General features: G+C 36.3%; 1 protein-coding gene across 2 annotated transcripts; it reads right to left on the minus strand.

Annotated features, from left to right (window-relative positions):
* Window positions 1-762: 762 nt before the first annotated feature.
* On the minus strand, window positions 763-23704 carry LOC139720699 (cytochrome P450 4V2-like). 2 transcript variants are annotated; one of them, XM_071632054.1, is made up of 12 exons: window positions 23556-23704; window positions 21445-21640; window positions 10695-10813; window positions 9662-9747; window positions 8693-8886; window positions 7270-7339; window positions 6394-6520; window positions 5393-5575; window positions 4916-5018; window positions 2773-2907; window positions 1978-2157; window positions 763-1626 (listed from the first exon to the last, which is right to left on the minus strand). In XM_071632054.1, the coding sequence occupies exons 2-12, from the start codon at window positions 21629-21631 to the stop codon at window positions 1463-1465; spliced, it is 1548 nt and encodes a 515-aa protein (XP_071488155.1). In that variant the 5' UTR covers window positions 21632-21640; window positions 23556-23704; the 3' UTR covers window positions 763-1462. The 2 variants fall into 2 exon arrangements, with proteins under 2 accessions (XP_071488155.1, XP_071488154.1); XM_071632053.1 differs by having other exon boundaries at window positions 2773-2910.
* Between the last annotated feature and the right edge of the window lie 307 nt (window positions 23705-24011).

Here is a 24011-nt window from a genome sequence, read left to right on the forward strand (position 1 = left end):
TAAATAAATAAATGAACAAATAAATGAATAAATAAATAAGTGGTCCACAATAATGTAGATACGTTTTGATGTTGCTACCAGACGATAGAAAGAAAAGAGTCGTTGAGGATTCACTTAATAGGCCGACATGAGATATGTCTCTGGAGACTGGTACCTCTCTATGACTATGCTCCCGCACGGCGAGCGCTCGCTCACTTTCATCTTGCCGATATGCTTCATTTTTGTGTGTGAGGCTTGAAAGCTCAAAGTGATAAGCAATCCCACTCTTTTTAAGGAAGCAGTCTGTAATGTATATAAATATCACATATGCATTGCATATCAACACTTAAAATTATGTAATATTTTTGTATCCAGGAAAAATATACAGGTTAGTACAGTTGGACTGACACTAAAATCAACCTAAAATGTATAGGCCTATACTGCATGGGAAAATGTAAGGTGATTATGTAGATTTTTCTGTGATTGCTGTCAATCGTCAAATTTGTTGTAAATCTATGTTGTAACTATGTTGTAACTTGTTCACTGTTTGTAAGTGTGTCATTACCTGCCATGTGTCCAGAATAGGATCATGGAATTGGTATATATGTCAACATGTCCTTGTTTTGTTTACAAATAAAAACATAACAAAAGCAAAATGATCATTTTTTTTATTTGTTTATAATATTCCGATTTATTTTCACGGTGTAGCCGTTTCAGTTAATAACTGAGTAACAAAGGGGTCTTGAATAACAATACAAAATACATATATACAAACTTACATACAAAAATACATTAGAATAACGATACATAATTGACAGCTGAATATAAACAGATATAAAGCAAAGCAAATACCTCAGAAAGGGCTCAAAACTCATCTTTGAATTGGAGTAGCTATTCTAGTTTGACAAATAATTACACTTTACGTCAGAGAAGATATAAATGAATAGTAGGAGTTCATATGCTGGTGAACCTCTGCCTTTTTCGATTGAGCATTACTATACGGCCAAGCCTAAATAGGCCTATAACTTAACCTTATACGCAGGGCTTTAGATTGTGCGTAAAGTTACGCATGACTTGTGAGTCCTACGCATGACTTACACATTGATTTAGAGCTTTATATAGAAGATTTAACGTTGGCAGTAACAGTTACGCTTGGTTTTCGGAGTTACGCATGCTTTGTATTAAATCTATCTGACTTCTTTGTGAAACGTATCCAGATGCATACATCAATGTTTGCACTTTCCAAAACTATTCCTTGCACCAAACAGAGTTACATAGAACAATTTTAATTTGCTGATAGAGTTTATGTCATATCAAAATATACAAATTTCATACAGTGTCTCATATTAGCTGACAAAGAACAAACCTAAATTTCAAAATTTAAGTCGCTATAGTGTAATGATTCAGATGATGAATACAAGATCGATGGCAAATTCTTTTCGTGGAATGCATCCTGTAAGAGAAAGTTGACTGGAAATATGGTCTACTTTCTCCCGCTAACATTGACGAGGATTTCGCCTTCCATCGGTCTCATGACCAGCTCATCTATCGGCTTTGCCTCATCAATCGTCTGTACGGACTGGAATGAAAATCTCCTCAGAAGATTGGACAAGACGACCTTGGCCTCCATCATAGCAAATTTCTGACCTGTTGGTTGGATACGATTTTGAATCAGATAAACAATGATATAACGATTGTCATGTACATTGTATGAAGTAACAGTGATGATCTTAGAAATTCTAGAGCCAAAATAATCCACTATCAATTTGACCTCATCTACCTCTCGAACGGGCATAAATCCCTTTGCAAAAAAAGCAATGAGCAGAGCAGTCGTGACTCTACTGAATTCAATTCGATTCAATCATTTTCATAGGCTATGCATTTGTGCTTAAGCTATTTTAAGCTTATAATAGCTTATATAGCTCTTTAAGCTTTTTGACATGAGATGGATCAGAAACAAAAGAAAGAAAAGTAATCGTTTACTGAAGAATACATTACCTATGCAGTTTCTTGGTCCGGCGGAAAATGGAATATAAGCGTAAGGATGCCGCCTCATATTGGCATCAAGGAGAAAGCGATCTGGGTTAAATGCTTCCGGTTCTGGAAACTGTTCAGGGTCATGGTGAAGGTTGTAGATCGACAGAGTGATAATTGTTTCCTTCGGGACAACCTTCCCATCTGCATGAGGGTAAAATTAATAAAACGAATAAAATTGGCCAAAGATTATTGTAAGCAAAGATAGTTTTCTTATCCGCGAACAGTGACACCATGAATTTAAACATTACAGGAAAAATTAACTAAACAATCATTTTCTAAATCCTCACGGTGAAATAAATGTGCTTACAGAAGAAAAATATTAAGTTTTGGAAAGGCTCTTTTGCTCTTATTCAATTTAAAGTATCCGACTGTCAAACAGAAACTTTTCCCCAGCTCTCCACCTGCTCTTCTTCTTACCATTATATATATCTATAGTTTAACATCAAATTTTATGAGCATATTTATTATGGTATATAATGACATAATTATCATACAAGTCATTTTGTACATAATTCATGACATATCTACTGTTGCTTTAATTTTGCTTATCTGAATTTATTGATAACATAATTGTTATATCCAGGCATCGTTGTGATGATAATAATGGAGATTTGTAGCCATGACGTGTAGAGGTGTTGAAAGTTTTATTGAGTATCCTTCATTGACGGAGATTTGATCCGCATGCCTTTAATTCTTCTCTGATCTTTGAGTTCAACAGTGTACAGTGCAGGACGAAATATATGTATGTTGACCTACCAAGAACAATATCATCTTCTAATTTCCGTTGAATGGCAGGTACTGGAGGAATTAGACGAAGAGTCTCCTTAACAACGCACGTCAGGTACGACAGCTTTGTGAGGTCTTGCGCTGTCACGGGACGGTCCGTATCGCCTGCTTTAATAAAGAAATACAATTATGCTCCCATAAAATGGTCTCTAACGTTAGATTTTCATGTTTGTTTTAGTTGAACTTGATATATAAAGCAGTTTCAAATTGACATGTAGTAGAAGGTCCCTTTAAAAATCAAACTTTCGTAACAAACAGTGACAAAGTGATGGAATTGAAAGTTCAAATCTTTCTTCAGCGGAGCGACATCTGCCATAATCATCGATATGAATCTCGGATTAGGGGTAATGTTATCATCGTCCAACACGTTTCCTATTAGGGTGCAAAAAAACGGGTGCTGTTCGTTATTCCGAAGGTTTGTTAACGCGAAGGTTCGTTATTCTGAAGGTTCGTTAATCCGAAACACACAAATTCCCTATACCTAGAGGTTCGTCAATCCGAAAATGAAAAAGGGTTCGTTAATCGGAACATATATGTGGCATTATTCTGAAGGTTCGTTACTCCGAAGGTTGGTTAATCCGAAAATGAAATAGGGTTCGCTATTCCGAATCCTTGTTTATCCGAAAATGAAATAGGATTCGTTGTTCCGAAGGTTCGTTAATCCGAAAATGAAATAGGGTTCGTTATTCCGAAGGTTCGTTGATCGGACAACGTCCGTAGCGAACCTTCGGAATAAGGAGCTTTGTTTCATTTTCGGATTAACGAACTTCGGAATAACGAATCTTCGGAATAAAGAACCTTCGGAATAACGAACCTTGGGACTAAAGAACCTTCGTAATAACGAACCTTCTGAATAACGAACTGTAACCCCCAAAACAAAGCAAAAACACGTTTTTACTTTTCCTTGCTTACATCATTCAACAAGTGTCGAATATTATCTTCAAATGAAATCTTCCAAGAGTTGCAAACATTAAAAAGAATGGGGAAGTTGAACAGTGGATTGCATCATTACCGTTTACCAATTTTGTACATAGTTCTTGATCGACATTCATTTAAAAAGAATAATTTCAACTTCAATTCTTTTTATATCACATTCCCTTGCTGAGAAATATTACCGAAATCATATTAGTTCATTTACATAGCTTCCATTATCCATTTTCCCATTAACAAAGTCAGGATTGGAATTTGCTTCATACCGATGTATACTGATGCATACTAAGGAACATAATCTTAAAGGCAAATAAAAAACAACAACTTTCATTTGTTGCTGTAAACAAACAGGAACAAATAACACATTAGTCACATAGAGGCATGTTGAATCAAATAGAATTAAAAAAAAAAGTAAATTTGATTTCAAAACCTGAAATTCTTATTGTGGAACAATAGAATCATGCTAAATATTTCCAACAAAATGCCTGACAGCTATGGCAGCCTTAATATGATTTTAAGTGCATGAGAACGCCTGGTGCAAGTACTGAACACACGTAAAGTAATTCATTGTGTCGCGATCAGCTGCGTGTGCTTTTAAACGTAACAGTTTAGTCCTATACTACTGTATATATTGTATTTGTAAGTTTTCATTGTGAACACCTATTTCATAATTTGTCTGCTGAGCGTTATCCCGAGTGCATTTCTTCAGCAGTATCAATAAGTGAAGGTGAATGAGAACGTTCAGAAGCCTCTGAAGTTATGAACATTACATAAAATTGTATGACTACATTCAGATCAGTATTTCATGAAAGAATAAGTCCATGTTTATGACTCATTCACAGCCATATTGCAGATTGATTCAAACTTAACTGTCACCGTTTTGTTAGTAATAGTTTACTGCAGTCAGCTAATTTCACCCACAAAAAGAAAGAGGAAACCATAGTGCATTAGTTTGAGGGAAGCCCTACACCATTATCCATGGTGGCTACAGTCTACTATTAAAAAGCTGCACCCTTAACTGGAGTAATTTTCCAGGATTTGCTTTCTGTTACCTCTTACGCATCTGTGGTATAACTTCGTGACGCAGCATTGAAAGCTAAGTCATTTTATGAACAATGGTGAAGTCAATCCTATCATTGCTACCATATTTCTACTGTATGTGTAGAGGCGTCATATTACGTACCAAGCACTTGGTCCATCTCTTCGTGAAGACGCGCCTGTACTCCTGGGTGGAGACCAATTAGGAGGATGGCCCAGGAGATGAATGCGGCGGTGGTGTCATGACCCTGTGAAGGGATGGAGAGTTCACATGAGTATGCAATGACATGAAATTAGTAAGATTAGCTGGTCAAACAAATGCCATATAACATAAAAATTCGTCAAGGTTTGGTATTCTGTTTGTGTTTGGAAAATCAGTACACAAACAAACATGTATAGTATGCATGTTTACAGAGGAAACGATTTTGTTTTGGTTACATAAAACAAGGAGAGCTACGGCATCTACATCTACAATGTCGCGCCATGTCCATCATGAACAGCTTCGTCAACAATGAAATTACTTTGATAACTATGAAATTACTCTGATAACACTTATCCAATAAATAGGTTTTAAGTAGTCATTAGAGTTTCTGAAATAATGCCGATATTCGTCTCGTCGCACCTCAAACATGAAGGTGTCGACCTCTTCCCTGACGTCATCAAGCGTGAAACTTGGGTCCTCTCTGTGCATCTGGAGGAGGAGATCCAAGAAAGCAACTCGTTTCCGTTTCCCGGCAACGCTCCCATCATCCCAGTCGGCATGGTGCTGATGGTTTAGGGGCTCAAGAAGTCTCTTTTGAATCATCTTACAAAGACATTGGACATATAATATACCTACATTAGAACTAGGCGGCTAAAGGAATTGCAACAAACGTATTTGTTGGTTGGTAAAATTCTTGTTGTTGTTGTTGTTGTCTATGATAGAAATTGACAATTGATAAAACAAATGAAGGCGAGAGGCATGACAAATCCTTGTAAAAGGTAGATAGTATACCTATGAGAGGGAAACAGACATGTAAAGCAGAACTAAGAAAGTTTATTTTATAAATATGAGCTCTGAATCTGACTCATTTTATTGTGCAAAAAATGCTATCACGTTTTTTTTTTCCAAAGAGTTAAGCTGCAGAGTTTTCAAACTTTTTAAAAGTTTTGAAACTTTCTGAATTTTATTAGATAGATCCCTTGCTTTTGTTATAACATGACCTATTCTTGTAAACACAACTGGACGTACCACCACCTGCTTGCCCTCCTCTTGTCAGATTCCTAGATCCACCCAGAAACTGTTCATTTTTTAAACATCCTAGAAAGATAGAAAAAGCATCCGTCTCTAATCTAACATATTATATAAGCCATTGCCCCATATTTCAAATGCTAATTATAGGTCAATTTCAACAATTATTTTTGGCTCTAGTGTATACAGCTCTGTTTATCACCACAATCATCATCATGAATTGTTAATGAGCACTGAAGTTCTATAGTCTAGCTGGCTGGTATTGATACCCTGTATTTATCTCCATCATTAAACAATATCAACAGTTTGCGATTGTTTCCTGGGAGTGTAGGATTCATTCCAGGTTAAACCGCAGGTATCTATCTTTTAATGCAGACTCACTGAATACTTACTCTGCATGTGACGCCGTGAAGAATATTTACATAATTTCTCTGCCTTTCGCCTGCTTCACTGTTGTCGAATATGACGTCCATCCACATAGCCGGAGATTTAACCCTCTGTAGAATCAGATCACTCAGTCTGAAAGTATATACCAAAGAAATTCGAAGCTATCTTCAGTGCACTTTCGAAAAGACAATTCAATAAAAGGGAATGACTTCCCCTGAATCCTTTCTTTCAAATAGACTCTCTCTCGAAGAGCTTATCATTAGTCTTCCGTGATGTAGAACCGTGCTGGTGATAGAGTTCGCCGTCTGCAACTTTACTGAATTCATACATTTGCGAGTTTACTCCGACATAACGTACGTGTTGGTTTGTGTGTGTGTGTGTGTGTGTGTGTGTGTGTGTTCGTTTGCATTACAATTGCGATGTCACACATTCTTGCCCCCTGTTACTTTTCCAATAGAAGGTTTCAAGTTAAAGATATTTATTTCTCGTCATATGTCACACTTTAAGCTATTTATAGGAACTCTATTATGCTCAATTGTTGTAAAATATGCCTTATGCAGATGTGGTACAGAAATTGTTAATAGGGTCTGAATCTCTGAGAAGATCCCACAAAGTTGGAATGTAGTAATTGTGACAATGACGAAAATTACAAATATGACAGGAGGATAGATACTAGACAGATAATTGACAGAATGTATGTAATGTGTGTCATATTGAGCTATCAAGATTTAGCCAAAAACCAACATGGGGAAGAAAAGAGAACCTACAAAAACACAAAAAGGGAGTACAAAGGTATACTAGTTCTATTCTTGTGATGTAGTTCATATCATATCTAATGTAGTCTAATGAAGAATTATTAGCTAGGCCTATAATAGGCCTACCTTCGGACGGCAAGCACATACTCGTTGTCTGTCTGTCCCTGTGCGTTTGCATGCTTTCCCATCGCTGTTTCTGTGGCAACGAAATCAAGAAAACGAAAAGTGAGACCTAACGATGAACGCAAGGTGATTATGACTTGACGTCGTTCCAACACGATACTTTAAATTTACCTCCTACAACGTGAGGTTTGGTTAGACTTGATTCGAGAGAATTGTAGGCACTCAAAAAAAAGTTAGAAAAAAAGTGTAAGTCCAGTCCAGTAAATATACGACTGAAGTACCCCCCCCCCCCTCTTGAAAAGCACGGAATCCTGGTCCAGGGTGACACAATAAGCCACTGATTTACGTTGACAGTAATATTGACTTTTGAACAAAAGATTTTCGGACTCACCTTTATACCACACAAGCAAACACGCACACAATTATGGGGAAAAATGACCATTGTGCACCTACGTTTCCGTCAACAGACTGAAAATTAAATTCTTGGTAAGATATACCTGATAGAGGAGTGTGAAATACCCTGCATTGATATCGAAACCCAAAATATTTGTTGGATTTCTGTCTATAGGAGAATAAGCACACGAATGTATGACAAGAATAGACATAACTTCTGAATTATTTCTCGAAATTTCTTTATTGGGAATGGATTCATGAGTAGTCCAATCTGGGACCTTAAAGAGATGGTAAAGTTCTGGTTGAGATAGGGATTTAGGTTTTAACTTTTTGAGAGATAGTTAGAAACCACTTATACGTTATATGAAATACTAAGTCTATTTGATGAAAATCGGTTTTGAAATGGCTGAGATATCCAAAGACAAATTAAAGCAGGTGGTCCTAATCAAAGGTGGGACCCACCACTTCTTCGGACCACTTTGTTCTGGGATATCTCAGCCAATTCAAAACCAATTGTCATCAAACAAACTTTGAATTGCTCTTAGAATCGTATCCTCTATGATGTTTCGTATAAGGAGTTTGTAATTATCTCACGAAAAAGTTAAAACCTGAATCTCAAAAACATTTCAACTGGAACTATCGCCATCCCTTTAAACTCTTTGCTCGACAACTTCTGGCAGCTCTTATTGTTACATTGGATAGATATATTGCATGATGAATGTTTTAGTTTAATGATATAAATCTCAGCCTCCAATGTTGTCAAAATAATCCATAGTCTGTAGGATTTCTAGTTCCCCTTTGTTATGGAATATCAGGATATGCTTTATGTTGTATGTAAGGGGAGGCTAAATCACTGCCTCCAAATAACATATACATTGTAAACCTCTTTCAAGTATTTTAGATAGACTAAGTTCGAAGTAAATTTCGCTACATTCTCCTGCAACCTTTCTGGCAAAGTGAACAACTGAAACAAAACGAAATGAAATTAATGAAATTGGGTTACCAGTGCGTTAAGTTAGATAACCATTATTACCGCAGATTATGTCCAAAACGCAGTAGGTCACCAATGGGAAAATATTGACAGAGACAAATTGATTTGCGAATTCATCCAGCTTATCGGCGAAGATGTTGCTCTGCTCGTTGAAGACATCCATGAAGTTTAGGAGAATGGAGAAGTGGAAGGTTGGTGTCAGCATCTTGCGGCGGTGGAACCACTTCTTCCCGGAGCTGTGGGAATGAGTTTGACAACGTAGGACCTTGTAACAGTAAAGCGGCACTTACGCCCTGAAGGATTAGACTGGCAGGACATCAGAGACGTGGTATGGTCTCTATGGGTATATCCTTGTATATAGAGTCTGTCTATTCAGGCAAGTATTATGATAGTGCACTTCATTGGTCTATTTACAAATTCACATGCAATGCACCAATTTGTATGTAACACCGGTGTGACGACGAGATTCCTCCACAAAATATGAGTGTGTGGCGAATGGTTTTAGTAATTACTTCTATTTTTTTCGCTCTAACTTTACGAAAATATCACATTTTACACCACTTTTTTATACCACTTTTTTTTTTTTACATGAAAAATTATGCTGGTCTGCGAGTGCATAATACATATACCTGGTGAAGGTTTGATGACTTCCAGTGTTTGTTCTACTATAGTACTTCAAGGTCTTGTCTGTAACTTTCATTATTACCAGTGACATGACATTTGCTCCTGCGACAATGGCTCCGGTCTTATTTTCTCCAAGGACTTAGGGTTAGGCTTAGGGCTGTGAGTCGATTTTAGGTTTAATTTGATGTGAAGATTAGGATAAGGATTAGTCTTATGTGTGAGGGTAAAATTTATGTTTGGCTAAGGAGGCAGATATTTCACGGGAGCAGTTAATTGTCGCAGGAGCAAATGTAATGGAACCTTATTACCAAATGTCTACTATCGTATCTATCATTGTCATTGTTATTTTTGTTGTTTGGTGTAAGCACAGGTGTGATTATGACATACCTGAGCAATAGTCCTTGACCAAGCCAGGGTTCAAGGAATCTATAAAGGAAACCCTTCTTGATATGACCGCTGCTGCGTAGTATGACCTGGTTGAATAAAAGAAATACGTTACTGTCACGGCCTGAACAAATTTACGGCCATAAGAAACAAACAAATAACAAACAAACAAACAAACAAACAAACAAACAAACAAACAAACAGCAGCAAAGAAGGTTCGATATACCGAAGGCCCGTAGTCCTACTAGATATGCCCTCATTCTTCTTAAAGTACTATACCCTCATGTAATTCATGATGAGTCTGTGGTGTCGTGTGCTTGTGGTGGAGGGGGATTGGGGTATCTGTGTATGTATTTATGTTCATTTGCATAATAAATGCAAGCTTGAAGGAAAACTGCTCATGACGTGTACGGATAGATAAATTCATTATTATTAAAGGTGTGTACCACGGGGGAGTGTGCGTGCTTTTATGGGTGTGTGTGTGTGTGTGTGTGTGTGTGTGTGTATGTTTGTCACAGTACTATGGAATTTACTGAAATCTTTCGGTCTATCGGACCTTTGGTCTGCACTAGAGATTCCATGATCATTTCAGAAATATTCACATCACGAACGACTACAATTTGTAACTGATACACCCTGCGTTCCCAAATGCGTTTGATCGTTCAATCTGACAACACTAAAAAGGATACTGATAAACCGTTGAACGAGCAGCATTTGCAATCTTGTTGAGTAAAACAGCCCAGGAGAAACAAAAATTAAACAAAATACTTAAGAGCTAATACATCAGTTTGCAAGTTTCTTTGTCCCAATTCCTTTTGTCGTCGTTGGTTTGGTTTGCCATGCATGGCTTCTGCTGTTGCTCCTGTTTTTGTTTTTTTTTTTACAACACTTTTTTTAGCGAAACAACACGACGCCCAGACGACGCTTTACACACAATACTGTCACGCCATTCTTAAATTTATCAATGGGTGCATTCGTCAACCTGTTACGGTAGATTTCGTTTTATTTCGAGCCGACTATTCAATCAATACTTTACCTCTGCGTGTTTGGGACTGTAAATGATCAAGCAAGGCAGTGGACCCATCCAAACTCGGAAGACGCCTCCAGATTTCTCACGATACTGATTTGCTATGGCCATGTTGTTGACAAAGAATTCTGCAGGAAAATTATCGAGACTACACAATAGGCGTTTTCACATCAGTCCGATGTTTCGAAATAGCGCGCTATTTTCTGACTTGGGGAAATTGGAAAATATCTCGAGCTTGGATTTTTATCGGGCTGATGTGAAAACGCCTAATGATGTAAATCATGAAATGACTATAGACATAGTTCAGCTATCTTTATGAGACTTTGGTCATGATTGCGATTAGGTCCGAATCATGGAATAACCAAAAACCAATTGCAACAAAAAACATTCCAAATGCATTTAACCTGGACGAGCTATCAAAAACACATACTAAAAGTTCCCTAGAATTTGAGCGGTGGATAAATGCCTAATTTGCATAAATTCAAAATGTAACCTATCTATGCTTATATGTTGGGACGTCAGACCCATAGAAAGTAAATTCCATTGTCTAGATATTATATATATATATATATATATATATATATATATATATATATAACCTGTACAATGTTAATTGTGATGTGTATCCATTAATTCAAAGGCAAAGAACTGTTATTTTTCACAACCTATATAGTTGCAAGAATTTGCATGAATTTGCAATTACTGTACCACCTATAATTTCCTGCAATATGTAGCCTCTGAACATTAGTCAATGTAAACAGTATCGAATCTGAATTTAATTTTAACTCCAAATCAGCTTCGAAGTGTGCTCAATAGCTACACAAGAATTGACATCTTTGTACTGTATAAAATATCTCATAATTGCATACAATGTGAGAATTTGCCTTCAGATCTAGGAGTACACCTCCCCCCCCCCCCCATTCCCCTTTGTTCGTGGCCCGGAGTAATTCGTTGTGGACCAATTTTAAGTTTTGATCTTCAATACGTACAATTTATTATTGGGATCGCACACTCCTGACAAAAGATATGCCTACTGGGATAAACGTTTATTTATACCGTTGACCATTAGTTGGGAAAAAGTTCATACAGCAAATTTTTTTTTTTTTTTTGTACCATAGATACTAAAATGAGATCAATTTATTTTAAGATTTTTCATAAAGCTATTGCATTAAATGATTTCCTTTTTAAGATTAAATCCAAAGACTCACCTAATTGTGTCTTTTGTGATAAAAGTGAGGAAACAATGGTTCACTTATTTTGTGAGTGTGAAAAGGTTATTCCTATTTGGTTAGCTCTTTTTTCCAAAATTTCCCAAAATAATGTTCAAATAAATGTCACTAATTTTGAAAAAATGTTTGGAATTTCAACTGATAAATTTATTACATATTTGTTTTTACTTTTGAAGTATCATATTTAATATCTGTAAATTTAAGAATAATCTGCCAAATTATGCTTTGTTTAAAGCATTTGTGAAAAAACAACAGGAGTTAGAATATTCGATAGCCAAGAAAAGAAATAAGTTACCTGCACATTTCAAAAAAAATGGCGATTTGATATATAATTATTTCTTTATAGTCAACTCATCATAAGAACAACAGAATATAATTGTTTTATCTTATGTTCAAAAAAGATAATTTGTTGAGATTTAGTGTTTTTTTTTTTGTAATGATACTGCACTCTATTAGTGTTTTTTCTAGCAATACTTGATTGTGGACATCATATTTCATATTTTGCCATACAACCCAACTTTAATAATTGTATAATTCAATTTATTTGATGTAGTAATTGAAAATTTTATATATGTATATTGCTTTATCTGACCATCTGGTGTCCATCAATGTTATCATTCATTTGCTAAGAAAACTAATGCATTCTTATTATGATTTTTTTTAATTTTCTAATATTTACTAAATCATTTAAGTTTGTTTTGATTAAACCTACATAAAATCATCACTTTGCTTTTTTTTTGGGGGGGGGGGCAGGGGGATGGATGATGTTAATTAAGGGTATTATATTTTTGCTGATGTACCTTTCTATTTTGTGTAACCTTTTTGTTTTGCTGTGATTTGTAATTATATACTGATTGTTGTAAATGTTGTAATTGATCTCAATTTGTTCTAATAAAAACAAAATAAAAAAAAGTTTTGATCTTCATTTTGGGAACGCATGATCACATTTTCGTAACTTGGCAGGTGTTTTTGCCATTGTCATAGAATAAACATATTATGGATGTCCTGTCTCCCTGGCACCTGGAGGTCTAGAAGGGTCTCAAACTTTTTTTGTGTGTTGTCCCGAGGTAATGGTCTGAAGGACTGAATGAAAGGTAAAAAAAAAAAAAAAAAAAAAAAAAAAAAAAAGCAATGAGGAGAAGGAGGAGATGAAGGTAAATTGGATTTAGCTTTTACCTTACCTGTTATACTTACAATTGTATTATGAAATAGGTCTATAGTGACAGTAAACTTAAAGCAGGTTATTTGCTGCGTGACATCATTTCACACCTTTTCTTCTTTGAATTATTTCCACTTTGTAATAAACAAGGAAGAGGAGAATGAAGAAAGAAAAATCCTTTTATTTGTTAAAATGACTGAAACCTGTGTTAAAGCTGACTTTAAAGTTTAATACATTTTGTTTTTGTATGTGTGTGAAAATTCTCCAAGCATAATACGCATAATATGAAGTTTTTTTTTTCTTTTTCCCTTTTCATTTCCATTTTCTAGTCAAGACAAAGTAATACATACAGTACGCATTTATTCATAATATCTATTCCACAATGTATGTCCATGTTGACATCAAGTTCTTTATTTTTCGTGTGGAATGCTGATTCTCATGTATGACCTTCAGATCAAACCCAGTATTGAAAAAAAAATAATCAGATGATAAGGAAGAAAGGGAATAGGAAAACGATCTACATAAACCCCATTTGTTTGTTTGTGTAATGGATAAAGTTGATCACAAATTAAGATATATATGTATTTGTTGTACGAGCCCCCCTTTTCCAGTACCAACCAGGTTTAAATACATGTTTGTATTTGTAATACATGTAGTTTCTCGGTAATCAGAATTATCATTTTATGTTTTGTTTTTGGTAACAGTTCCAGGGAAAGTTAACTCATATAATCATTTTTATATATAATTATACTTAACAAAGATAAAATGTTTGTTAGTATAATGTAATACGATAAGATTGATTTAAAGCTCTGCTACACGAAGCTGTCTCAGTAATTTGTCTTATGTTGTGTTTGTTACTTGTACACCGCCGGAAAATATGCATCCGTTTAACACTAAAGAAGTAATGATTGACAAAATTTGTTACATTTCTGGAATGTTGTTATTATGAACTTTGCGGTAGCTGGAGGGGGGGGGGGGGAGGGACACGGATCACCTGTTTTGGGACACCGTCGCCCAGCAACCTTCGTTGCTGTACTACTTGGGCTTGTTTATAGGTGCTGTTTATACTCATGGATAGTTATGGCAATTTGTTGTATCATATCAGGTGATGTTGGCCCCTTGACTGCCGTTGGTCGTCTTAATGTATTAGTTATTTAAAATTCAAAGCCATAACATATTTAAAATAACTGGAGATTGGGAGGCGTTCTGTTGTCAGAACGTTATTTTTATGCAAGAGTGTAATGACGTAATAATTGTGCAAACATTTTTCCCAGGTGACAACACGCCTTTATTTTTTTCATCTATTCTCGGCTTTGCTTTTGCCTTCTTATGCACACACACACACCTGTAGACACATGTATACCCACGAATGTTATAAGTTAATTGCATAGCCGTTTTGTTCAGTTCGTCAAGATTTGTTGTCTAGATTCTCTTTTCATTCCCCCTCTCACTCACTTTTTTCTTTCTCTCTCTCTCTCTCTCTCTCTCCCTCCCACCCTCGCTCTTTTATCTAGGGTACTCACTCAGTGAGACAGATTGGGCTATCTATTATTTTATGTATTTACACATTGTGTACTCGTATTTTGGGCAATTTTGTTTGTACACTGTATTTGCATATCAGTTTGATGAAAATTTTAACAACAATGGAATTGCATTTTTGTGTGTATGTGTTTTTGCATTACTTTGATATAATTGTTCGTACTGATTATAAATCCCAATGGTATAAGAATTAGTTATTTTGGATAGGCGATCCGACTACCAAAAAAACCCACAACAATAACTGGTTCCTTATTTTGTCATTAAGTGGTCGAGAAGTTTAATATGCTCGTGGACGCTGCCTAGTACTTTGCCTACTCTGCCTAGTCTTTGTTTGTTAAATAAGTTCATGTTAGGTATTGTATACGAGCCCATGGCCTTGTGTACCATCCGCAACGATGTTGATTCTGTGTCATCTGTGTTCATGTTCGTTTCCTTGTTTTGTCTGTGTTTCATGTTTCTCTGTACGCATTTCGGTTTCCTTTCTTCTTTTAGGTCTGCATACCCCCACGTAGCTGCTGAGTTAGGACCAGGCGGGAGGCCAGTTATTAATTCCCGAATGTTTTATATTGTAACCCATGGCTGACACAATAAACTTTGCTTTTAATTCTTTGAATAATGATGAATTCTATAACACAGTAAGGCACTCTGAATCTGATCATGCAAATATGATCTCCAGTTTATATGAAGATTACATATCCGATAAATACAATACCTCAGCACAAGAATTTGAATATAGATTTGACTCAAATGATCCAGTCCAGAGTCCATCGTGTGTTTATTTGACCGAAAATCAGTATAAAAATCGGATCACGAATACAGTTGATGAAACATTTTTGTTAGCTCACTTTAACATACGCAGTATCAATAAAAATTTTGATAAGTTGCGCTTACTCTTAGAAAACCAAGATCATAAATCTTGCTCCATCATAGGGCTAACAGAAACATGGTTGAACTCTAATATCAGTCATTTATTTTCTTTACCCGGATTCGAATTTGTATTTAGAAATAGAAATGAGAGAGTTGGTGGAGGAGTTGGTTTGTACATCTCGAAAAAATTTAAATATATTATACATGAGGAGATTAGTGTTATGAGCGATGTTCTCGAATCCCTTTTTATTGAATTGATAAATCCACATGGAAAAAACATTATGATTGGTGTAATTTACAGGCCCCCTCGGTCAAATTTGAATGATTTTTTGACAGTTTTGCAGGATTTAGTACAAAATCCCATGATATCTATTAAAGATACATTTCTGATGGGCGGTTTTAATATCGATCTCATGAAATGTAACTCCCAAAACAGTTCAAAAGAATTTATAGAAACATTAATGTCTGCTTCGTTTTTACCATTAATTTCCAAGCCTACCCGTGTCACCAGCCAATCGGCTACCCTCATAGACAACATTTTTTGTAATGTTCTTCCACTTCCTGAGTCTGGTATTGTCCTCTCAGACATCACTGACCATTTTCCTATATTTGCTCAGGTTCCAATTAAACTGAATAAACAAAATAATTATTATAAGCGTCGTAAGATTACTGCAGATAATCTTACAAGTCTCCAAAACAGTTTAAAAGAACTCGATTGGTCTTCTGTATACAACACTACCGATGTCAATTTGTCTTATGATTATTTCATATCTACTCTTACCTCCGAAATCGATAACCATATTCCCCTGCGTAACATAAAAAATAGATATAAGCAAATTCCAAGACTCCCGTGGATAACCCAGTCTATATTACGATCTATAAATAGGAAAAATAATTTGTTTTATAAATATAGATGTAATCCCACTGAAAAAAATAAGAAAAAATATGTTTCATACAAAAACACACTCACCAAATTATTGCGTACGCAGAAGAAACTTTTTTATGTTAATCAGATAAGCAAATATAAAAATGACATTAAAAACACATGGAAAACATTAAAGAATGCTATGAATACACCTAACAATTCATCTAATATTTCTGAAGTTCGGTGGGGCAATGCCTCCAGCAACACTCCCGCTGGCATGGCTGAAATTTTTAATGACTTCTTTTCTTCAATTGGAAAAAATCTTTCTCAAAATATTCCTCTTTCTAGTGAATCTTTTAGTGATTTTTTAGATACACCTAACTCTAAAGCTATATTTTTTGGCCCGACATATAAAGAAGAAATAATAAAGATTGTTGCCAATTTGAAAGAAGGTAAAAGTCCTGGCCATGACGGAATTGACAAACATTTGATAAAAAACATAATTCCTCAAATAGTGGATCCCTTAGTACATATTATCAACTCATCGCTTGCAACTGGCCATGTGCCAAATAGCATGAAAATTGCGAAAGTAATTCCTATTTATAAGAAAGGGGAGAAGGATGATGTCAATAACTATAGACCCATATCTTTATTATCTTCTATTTCTAAGATTCTTGAAAGAATAGTCTACATCAGGACAGTACGTTTTCTTAAAACCTGCGACATATTTTCAAACTTTCAATTTGGATTCAGGGAAAATCACAGCACAACACACGCACTACTTGCCCTCATCGACAAAGTCACACACGCACTCGACACACTTTCACACACAATAGGTATCTTCTTGGACTTCTCCAAGGCCTTTGACACGATTAACCACGGAATACTTCTCGCCAAACTGTCTCATTATGGAATACGTGGAAAGGCCTTGGAGTGGTTCACGAGTTACCTATCAGAAAGATCCCAATTTGTACATGTCAACGGCTTTGACTCTCAAAGTAAAACAATTGCATGTGGTGTTCCACAAGGGAGTTTATTAGGCCCATTGTTATTCATTATTTATATTAATGATTTTCATAGATCCTCGGAGAAACTATCATTCATATTATTCGCGGATGACTCTAATCTTTTTTTTTCCCACCCTGACCCAAATATCTTAATAAGAACAGTCAATGAAGAATTGATAAAGGTTATACAATGGATATACGCAAACAAATTGTCATTAAATATTCAAAAAACAAAAGTTATGCTTTTTAGTAATTCTTTAGATAGCCTCCCAGGCAATATAACATTTGATACTACTCCCTTAGAAGAAGTTTCTTCTTTTAAATTTCTTGGTGTTTGCGTTGATAACAAGCTTTCATGGAGGAATCATATTGATAACATATGTAAAATTATTTCACGTAACATTGGCGTAATGAATAGATTGAAATATTATCTTCCTTCATCTGCATTATTAACTCTTTATTCTAGTTTGATACTCCCTTATTTAAACTACGGGATTCTTGCTTGGGGTAATACATATCAGATGTTACTTGATAAACTTCTTTTATTGCAAAAGAAAGCGCTTAGAATTGTTTTTAATTTACATACCCGAGAACATACAGATGCTTTGTTTTCTGACCATAAAATATTAAAAGTAAATGATTTGTATGTGTTTCAACTTGGTCAGTTTATGTTTAATTACAATAGTACCTTTTTACCTAAAATATTCCACGATTTATTTCATCGAAACAGTCATGTTCATAACTATCCCACGCGACGATCCGACGAATTCCATCTTCCGTTAATGAGAACCGCACATGCCCAAAATACATTTCTTTATACCGGACCCAGACTTTGGAATAATTTAGATAATAGTTTAAAAGATTCCCCCAAATTTGTCACATTTAAATATAAACTCAAAAAACATTTACTTTCTACTTATAATCTTAGATAATTTAAATTGCTATAATTTATGTTTGAGCTTTCACCTGTCCTGATGTCGCAGCACTTGGCGTGTTCTGTGTGCAGACCTCTCTTCTTTCTTCTCTCCTTTTCCTTTCCCGTCTATTGTTCTTCGTAGACTTGTATATTGTTACCGTCTTCTCTCCTCTCGGTACTGTCTCGCGTCCAACAGTGTATATGCGTGTGGGTAATTGAATGTGTGTACGAATGTATTGTCCTTGTCATATTTCCCCGGTACACGTGGTTCAATGAACAGTGTCCGGGCACTATAGCATTGGTATTCTATATTTTTTTCCCGACCTGTGTATCTCAAAATAACTACATGTATATTGTTATAGAATAGTATATCATTCACTCATTATTTATCTAGCGATCCACGTCCGACAAGCTTTGCTTTTTAGTGGATCACTATTTTCCATGATCGAATTTATTTTCCGCTCGCCCACGTAGTATTTGTACAGTGTTCCTCTTTATTATTGTACATATATGTTGTTCTATAATTTGTCTCGTATATTACATGAATCTTTTGCAAGCGTTTGAACAATATCATTTAATGACATGTATACATTGTACTATGTTTTTGATTTTCGTTGATTGGAAATAAACTATGATTGAATTGAATTGAATTGAAATTGAACTTGAGTTGAATTTGAACTCTTATAGTTCTGACAGTCACCGAGAGACAAGGCACCAAAATGTTACAAAAACAAGTTCTATACAAATTTTATGTGATTTATGTATATCAACTCTTATATTGTATTGGATGGAAAAAATCCTGACTTTGTGAAGCTTGAATTTGTTTCTATCTGATAACCTTAACGAAACAAAAATCAAATAAAAAAAAAAGGAAAAAGAAAGTGAAGAGGGGCTTAATCAGAGTTCCATGCAATGACTTCTACCGTCTTCTCAAAGTCGATGATTGTAATGATGGTCGGCCATTACCCCCCCCCCCATCCACATTATGATATCGATATCAAAATTGGTATGGTAGTATTATACAAATGATGCATCCGCCTCGTGCATGTTTCACAATTGTAAATACCCTCGAGTGCGCTATACATCTCCACTAACGCCACGAAATAATCCTGTGCATCATTTGTTTTATAAAATGGGTCGAAAACTAACAGTATTTTTCACTTATCTTTGTGGATCAAGATGCCCGAAGATGTTCGTCCCAAACATTTACACACGTCGCACTCGGAAATCCCGCACATATAAGTACTGTACGTATAAGAGTATACGTAGGCCTACGCCACACATAAAGATGCACACAAGAAAGGCCGGCCGGCAGCCCGAACTAGAAGTTGTTCACAGGATTAACAGCGCGTATTGACCGATTCTGTGACGCGCTATGTGTATTTTTAGCATAGGCGCAGCCATACTGGGTGTATCAGCCGACCCCCCCTCCGCACTCCCCCACCCCTCTCCCTACATTAGCACGCGCGCAGAATGAAAAACTGCTTTAGCCAATGGGCGTCTCGTACTGAGTGCGCGAATGCTTGCTTAGTGCGCGAACCTTTGTTACAAGTGCGTGATAAACATGTTGCCCCGGGGTGGGGGAGAGCAGGGGGGGGGGGGGGGTCGGCTGATACACACCATGGCTGCGCCCTGTGCCGTAAAATGTCTGCTGCCCTCAACGAACCCGAATCGGTCAATAGTAGCGCGCGACGCACTTGTAACAAGTGATTGAGTGCGCACTGCTAGTGCAAACATTGTGACGTCGGCCGTGCATGTTAGTGAGAAATTAATACAAGCACACGTGACTCATTTCAGCGCTTCAAATTGGCTACATTCTTGAACCCATTTTATAACATTGTATACAGGACGCGAGAGGTATGCAGACAGCCAAGTACGGAATGCATGGTTGAATGAGGAAGAAGAATGGAGGGTTTTTTTTTCAGATCTCAAGATGGTATAAGAAACAGAATAGAACATGTTTACCTCTGAATGTCTGCGCCTCCGATGAGGTGTCTTTGTACCTCCCACCCCAACCTTGAAACATTATAAAAGTGGTATAGAGCGAGGTGTTCCCTTCCCATTGTCACCCTTAACATCTCTCATGAAGCAAGACTCTTTTCCTCACTTTGTTATCCCCATTGTATATAACAGAAAAACAAAAACATTATCATGCATACTGCTTACATTTCGACAGGAGGACTCTCAAAGCGCAAGCTTCGGATAGTCACCAGTTTTGCAGTGCTTTTTATCTTATTTTTTCTACAGCTTTCCCAGTTTTCCTCTTATTTCATTTAAAGACCGCCCCTCTTTCCTCGGCCATATTTTTTACTTGGACTTTGGTTTGCATGTATTGGTTACTGGTATATCAGCTATTCATACATTAGATCAGATGTAATGGTATAACGCGTTAGTCCAACAGAAATATGCTTCCAACAATAAATCCTAAAAATTAGAGAATTGTAGTAAATGTAAGCTCCAATACCTAAGAGAACTGGTAGACGTTTATCCCCATGTCATTATCCCGCAACTACCCTTGCAATCCGTCGCCATATCAATCAAAGGACTATGCTTGCTATATTCCATGACATTTTGACTGTGTATGTTCTATTATGGCTTTAGGATCTGGAACCAAACTCAGCGTGAGATATTAAAAGAATATGATTTCTTTAAAGAATATTTCTTCGTGAACTCCAATCTGGCTTGAAAATGCCAAAATCGTGTAAAGTGACTAACAAAAAGAAGTGTGCTTTTAATTACTGTAATTTTTCCTCATTCTACATGTATAAATTTAATCTATTCCTGAGAAGTTAGTGTGCATTGTCATAGTTATTCTACTTACAAGTAGATAAAAATAGCGTAATAGAAGAAACATCTTTCTGTGCAAAGCGATGAAACATTCAACTTCCTCATGACCGCTACCCATTTTAACCCCAAAAATATCGATCAGAAATGGTGGAATGAAAACATTAACACAACAATTACTTTGTCTGACTGATTGATAATGTTTGACAGAGATGTATTGCGGTCCTATGGAATTATTAGGGCCTACACTTTATAAGCTTATTTTTTTTATATACAAAAAAGTTCGACTGACTGCTGGACTAGTTTAGTTTCTCTATTTTCTACTTTTCCAAAAGTCATGATTATATCACTAACCCAATAAATGTGTAATGGTTACTGACACATTTTACAAACCTCTTGGATCTTTGCTGAAATGATACGTATTACCAACTATCGGCAGGGCCATCGGTCCATGGAACTTGCTGATCAGAAAGAAGATTCGGAGGAATCTCGCTGTGTAGTACACCAGTGCCGCAACTCCAACTCCAATGGCAGAGGATAGCATGAGGCTGGCAGCATACTCATCTGTGGTCTTTTCCATTCCGAAAATCTTTGATTCAAAGGTAGAAAGTGCTGGGGTAAGTAACGTTTATGATCCTCTGAATATATATTTCTTCGCTTAGAAATTTATAAAACTCGAGCATTTTGTGTCTGTAAGTATAACAAGCCTGTATAGTACGTTAATACGCGTTTGCCCACGCATAAGGCAGTGTGTGCATCGATGCACAGGACTGTGGCTGCTCTGTAGTGTCTAAATGAATAATACACATAACTGATATTCTAAATCTAAAGGTTATTAATCAAACTCAGCTGGCAGCCTTAGACTATAGATAGGTGTGTGAAATTAGCATTATGTATGTATCTATACTATTACGTATGTATATTCTTAACATAACCATGAAATAAGAGATTGATTACGTTAACAAGGCCACACAGCAACATGCCAGGGAAATCAATTGATACAAAATATCAATTACTGTACATAATACCTCTACCTATATGAACGAAATTAAAGAAGGATAAACTCGTACCTATATGGTAAAGCTTTACACTTCGTCCAAACGCAGCTATAGCTGGAAGAAACCAAGTATATGCACTATGAACACTGATGAACTTTCCTTGATGATATGAGTTTGTAAAATGTAGGTCAAATATACGTCATCAATGATAATGGTGAGAGACCCATGCATTTACACCCTTTTCTGCGTACCGGCCGGTCAGCTGATTGAAAATCGTTATTCAAGCATGAAATGCTTTCAACGAACAACGAAACAAGTGATTTTGCTGATATTTCTTTTGAAGCAAAAGAAGGTCGGAGTTAGATTAAATAAAGGGTAATGGATCACTGGGCTTTGGTACCTCTTCATTTCCTTTCCATTCATTCATTTTCCAACATATATATATATATATATACAGTAGGCCTATATATACATAATACTATTTATATAATTTATGTCTTGTATAATCACATCGAATCTGAGGGTCATTTCATTTTTATTTGTGTGTGTAATGATGTTTGTATTTCATAATTCACTTCTTCTCACAGCACCTTGAGCACATTAGTCATGTAGAATTGACGTGACAACAAGTATCCTGTATTACTATAGGTTTTCCCGGTCAATTTCATACTTTTGTCATTTAAGTTCCTAATCCGAGCATTTGATTTCACGCATTCCACGCTCGCAGCACTGAATCAGCAATCAAATGAAAAATCCGGTCATTCGAATTCACTATCCGTGCATTCAAATTCACCGTCGGAGCATTCAAATTCACTATGGAAACATTCAAATTCACTATCGGAACATTCAAATTCACTATCGGAGCATTCAGATTTAAGAGAGGAGTATGCATTTCATTAATGAGCATTCAAATTCATGTCAAGCTGGCGACGGAATCTCGTCGGTTATTCAAATTCGTGAATAAGCAACCATGTTCCAAATAACTGCATTCAATTTAAAAAAAGTCCTGAATTTAGTTAGTTTGGGGCCGTGTATGCATGTGTTTTTCATTTGGCTTTGAAAAAAATATTGGGATTCATGATGATTATTTATTTTGCAGTAGAGGTCCACCTGTTCATTGAACATTTTGAACTCGCGCTTAGCGAAAGAGAATATACAGGCTCATGTCCCTCGGATTGGACATATAAAATGTAGGTCCCATGTATGAGAGAGTCACAACTCATGCACGTAAAAGATCCCACTTCATTTATTCGGGTGCACGTCACGAGACCGACACCCACGAGTCATACAGCCCACAAGTTATACAGCTCACAAGTCATACAGCCCAAGAGTCATACAGCTCACAAGTCATACAGCCCACTAACTGCGACCAGCAACCCCAACGTACAACGTACAGTGTTGGGGCTGCGCCGTTTTGGCATCGATATTTTAATGTTGTACCAAACGGGTGCCGTTCCGGCGCTGTATTTCCTTAATTTTTCAACAAAAACTACTGGGAATACTTACATGGGTCGACTAAACCTAAATGATTCACATCGGCGACTGTTTGATGCATTTCATTGCTTATGATGCAGAAAATGCTGTCTTATAAGGCAAATATCTTCAGCTCACCGATGCTCACTAAAACTCACAATCACTTGCACATGCGCACACAATGCATTCAGTGCAGTGCATTGACAGCTGTATTTACTCGCTACATGATGCATATTCACCGTGCGATGATGCATTATTCATATCCTTTTGCGTCCGTAACGTTGACGTCATTGTTTACGCATGCGTAGATGCGTACTGATGGATATACACGTTCAATATAGCAGCAAAGCTCTCCACTAGGGCAGACCGCCTACTCCTAAAAAATGTGGAAAATTATGCAGTTTCCAGATAAATTGGTGAGAAGGACCAAGGCAATGGGGTAGTGTATATTTCATTGTATATTGTCACTGTGTTTATGATGGACATTTA

Source organism: Diadema antillarum, unplaced genomic scaffold (genome assembly GCF_040938485.1).
Source record: "Diadema antillarum isolate AM-2024a unplaced genomic scaffold, OU_Dant_1.0 scf00000132, whole genome shotgun sequence".
Classification (NCBI taxonomy): domain Eukaryota; kingdom Metazoa; phylum Echinodermata; class Echinoidea; order Diadematoida; family Diadematidae; genus Diadema; species Diadema antillarum.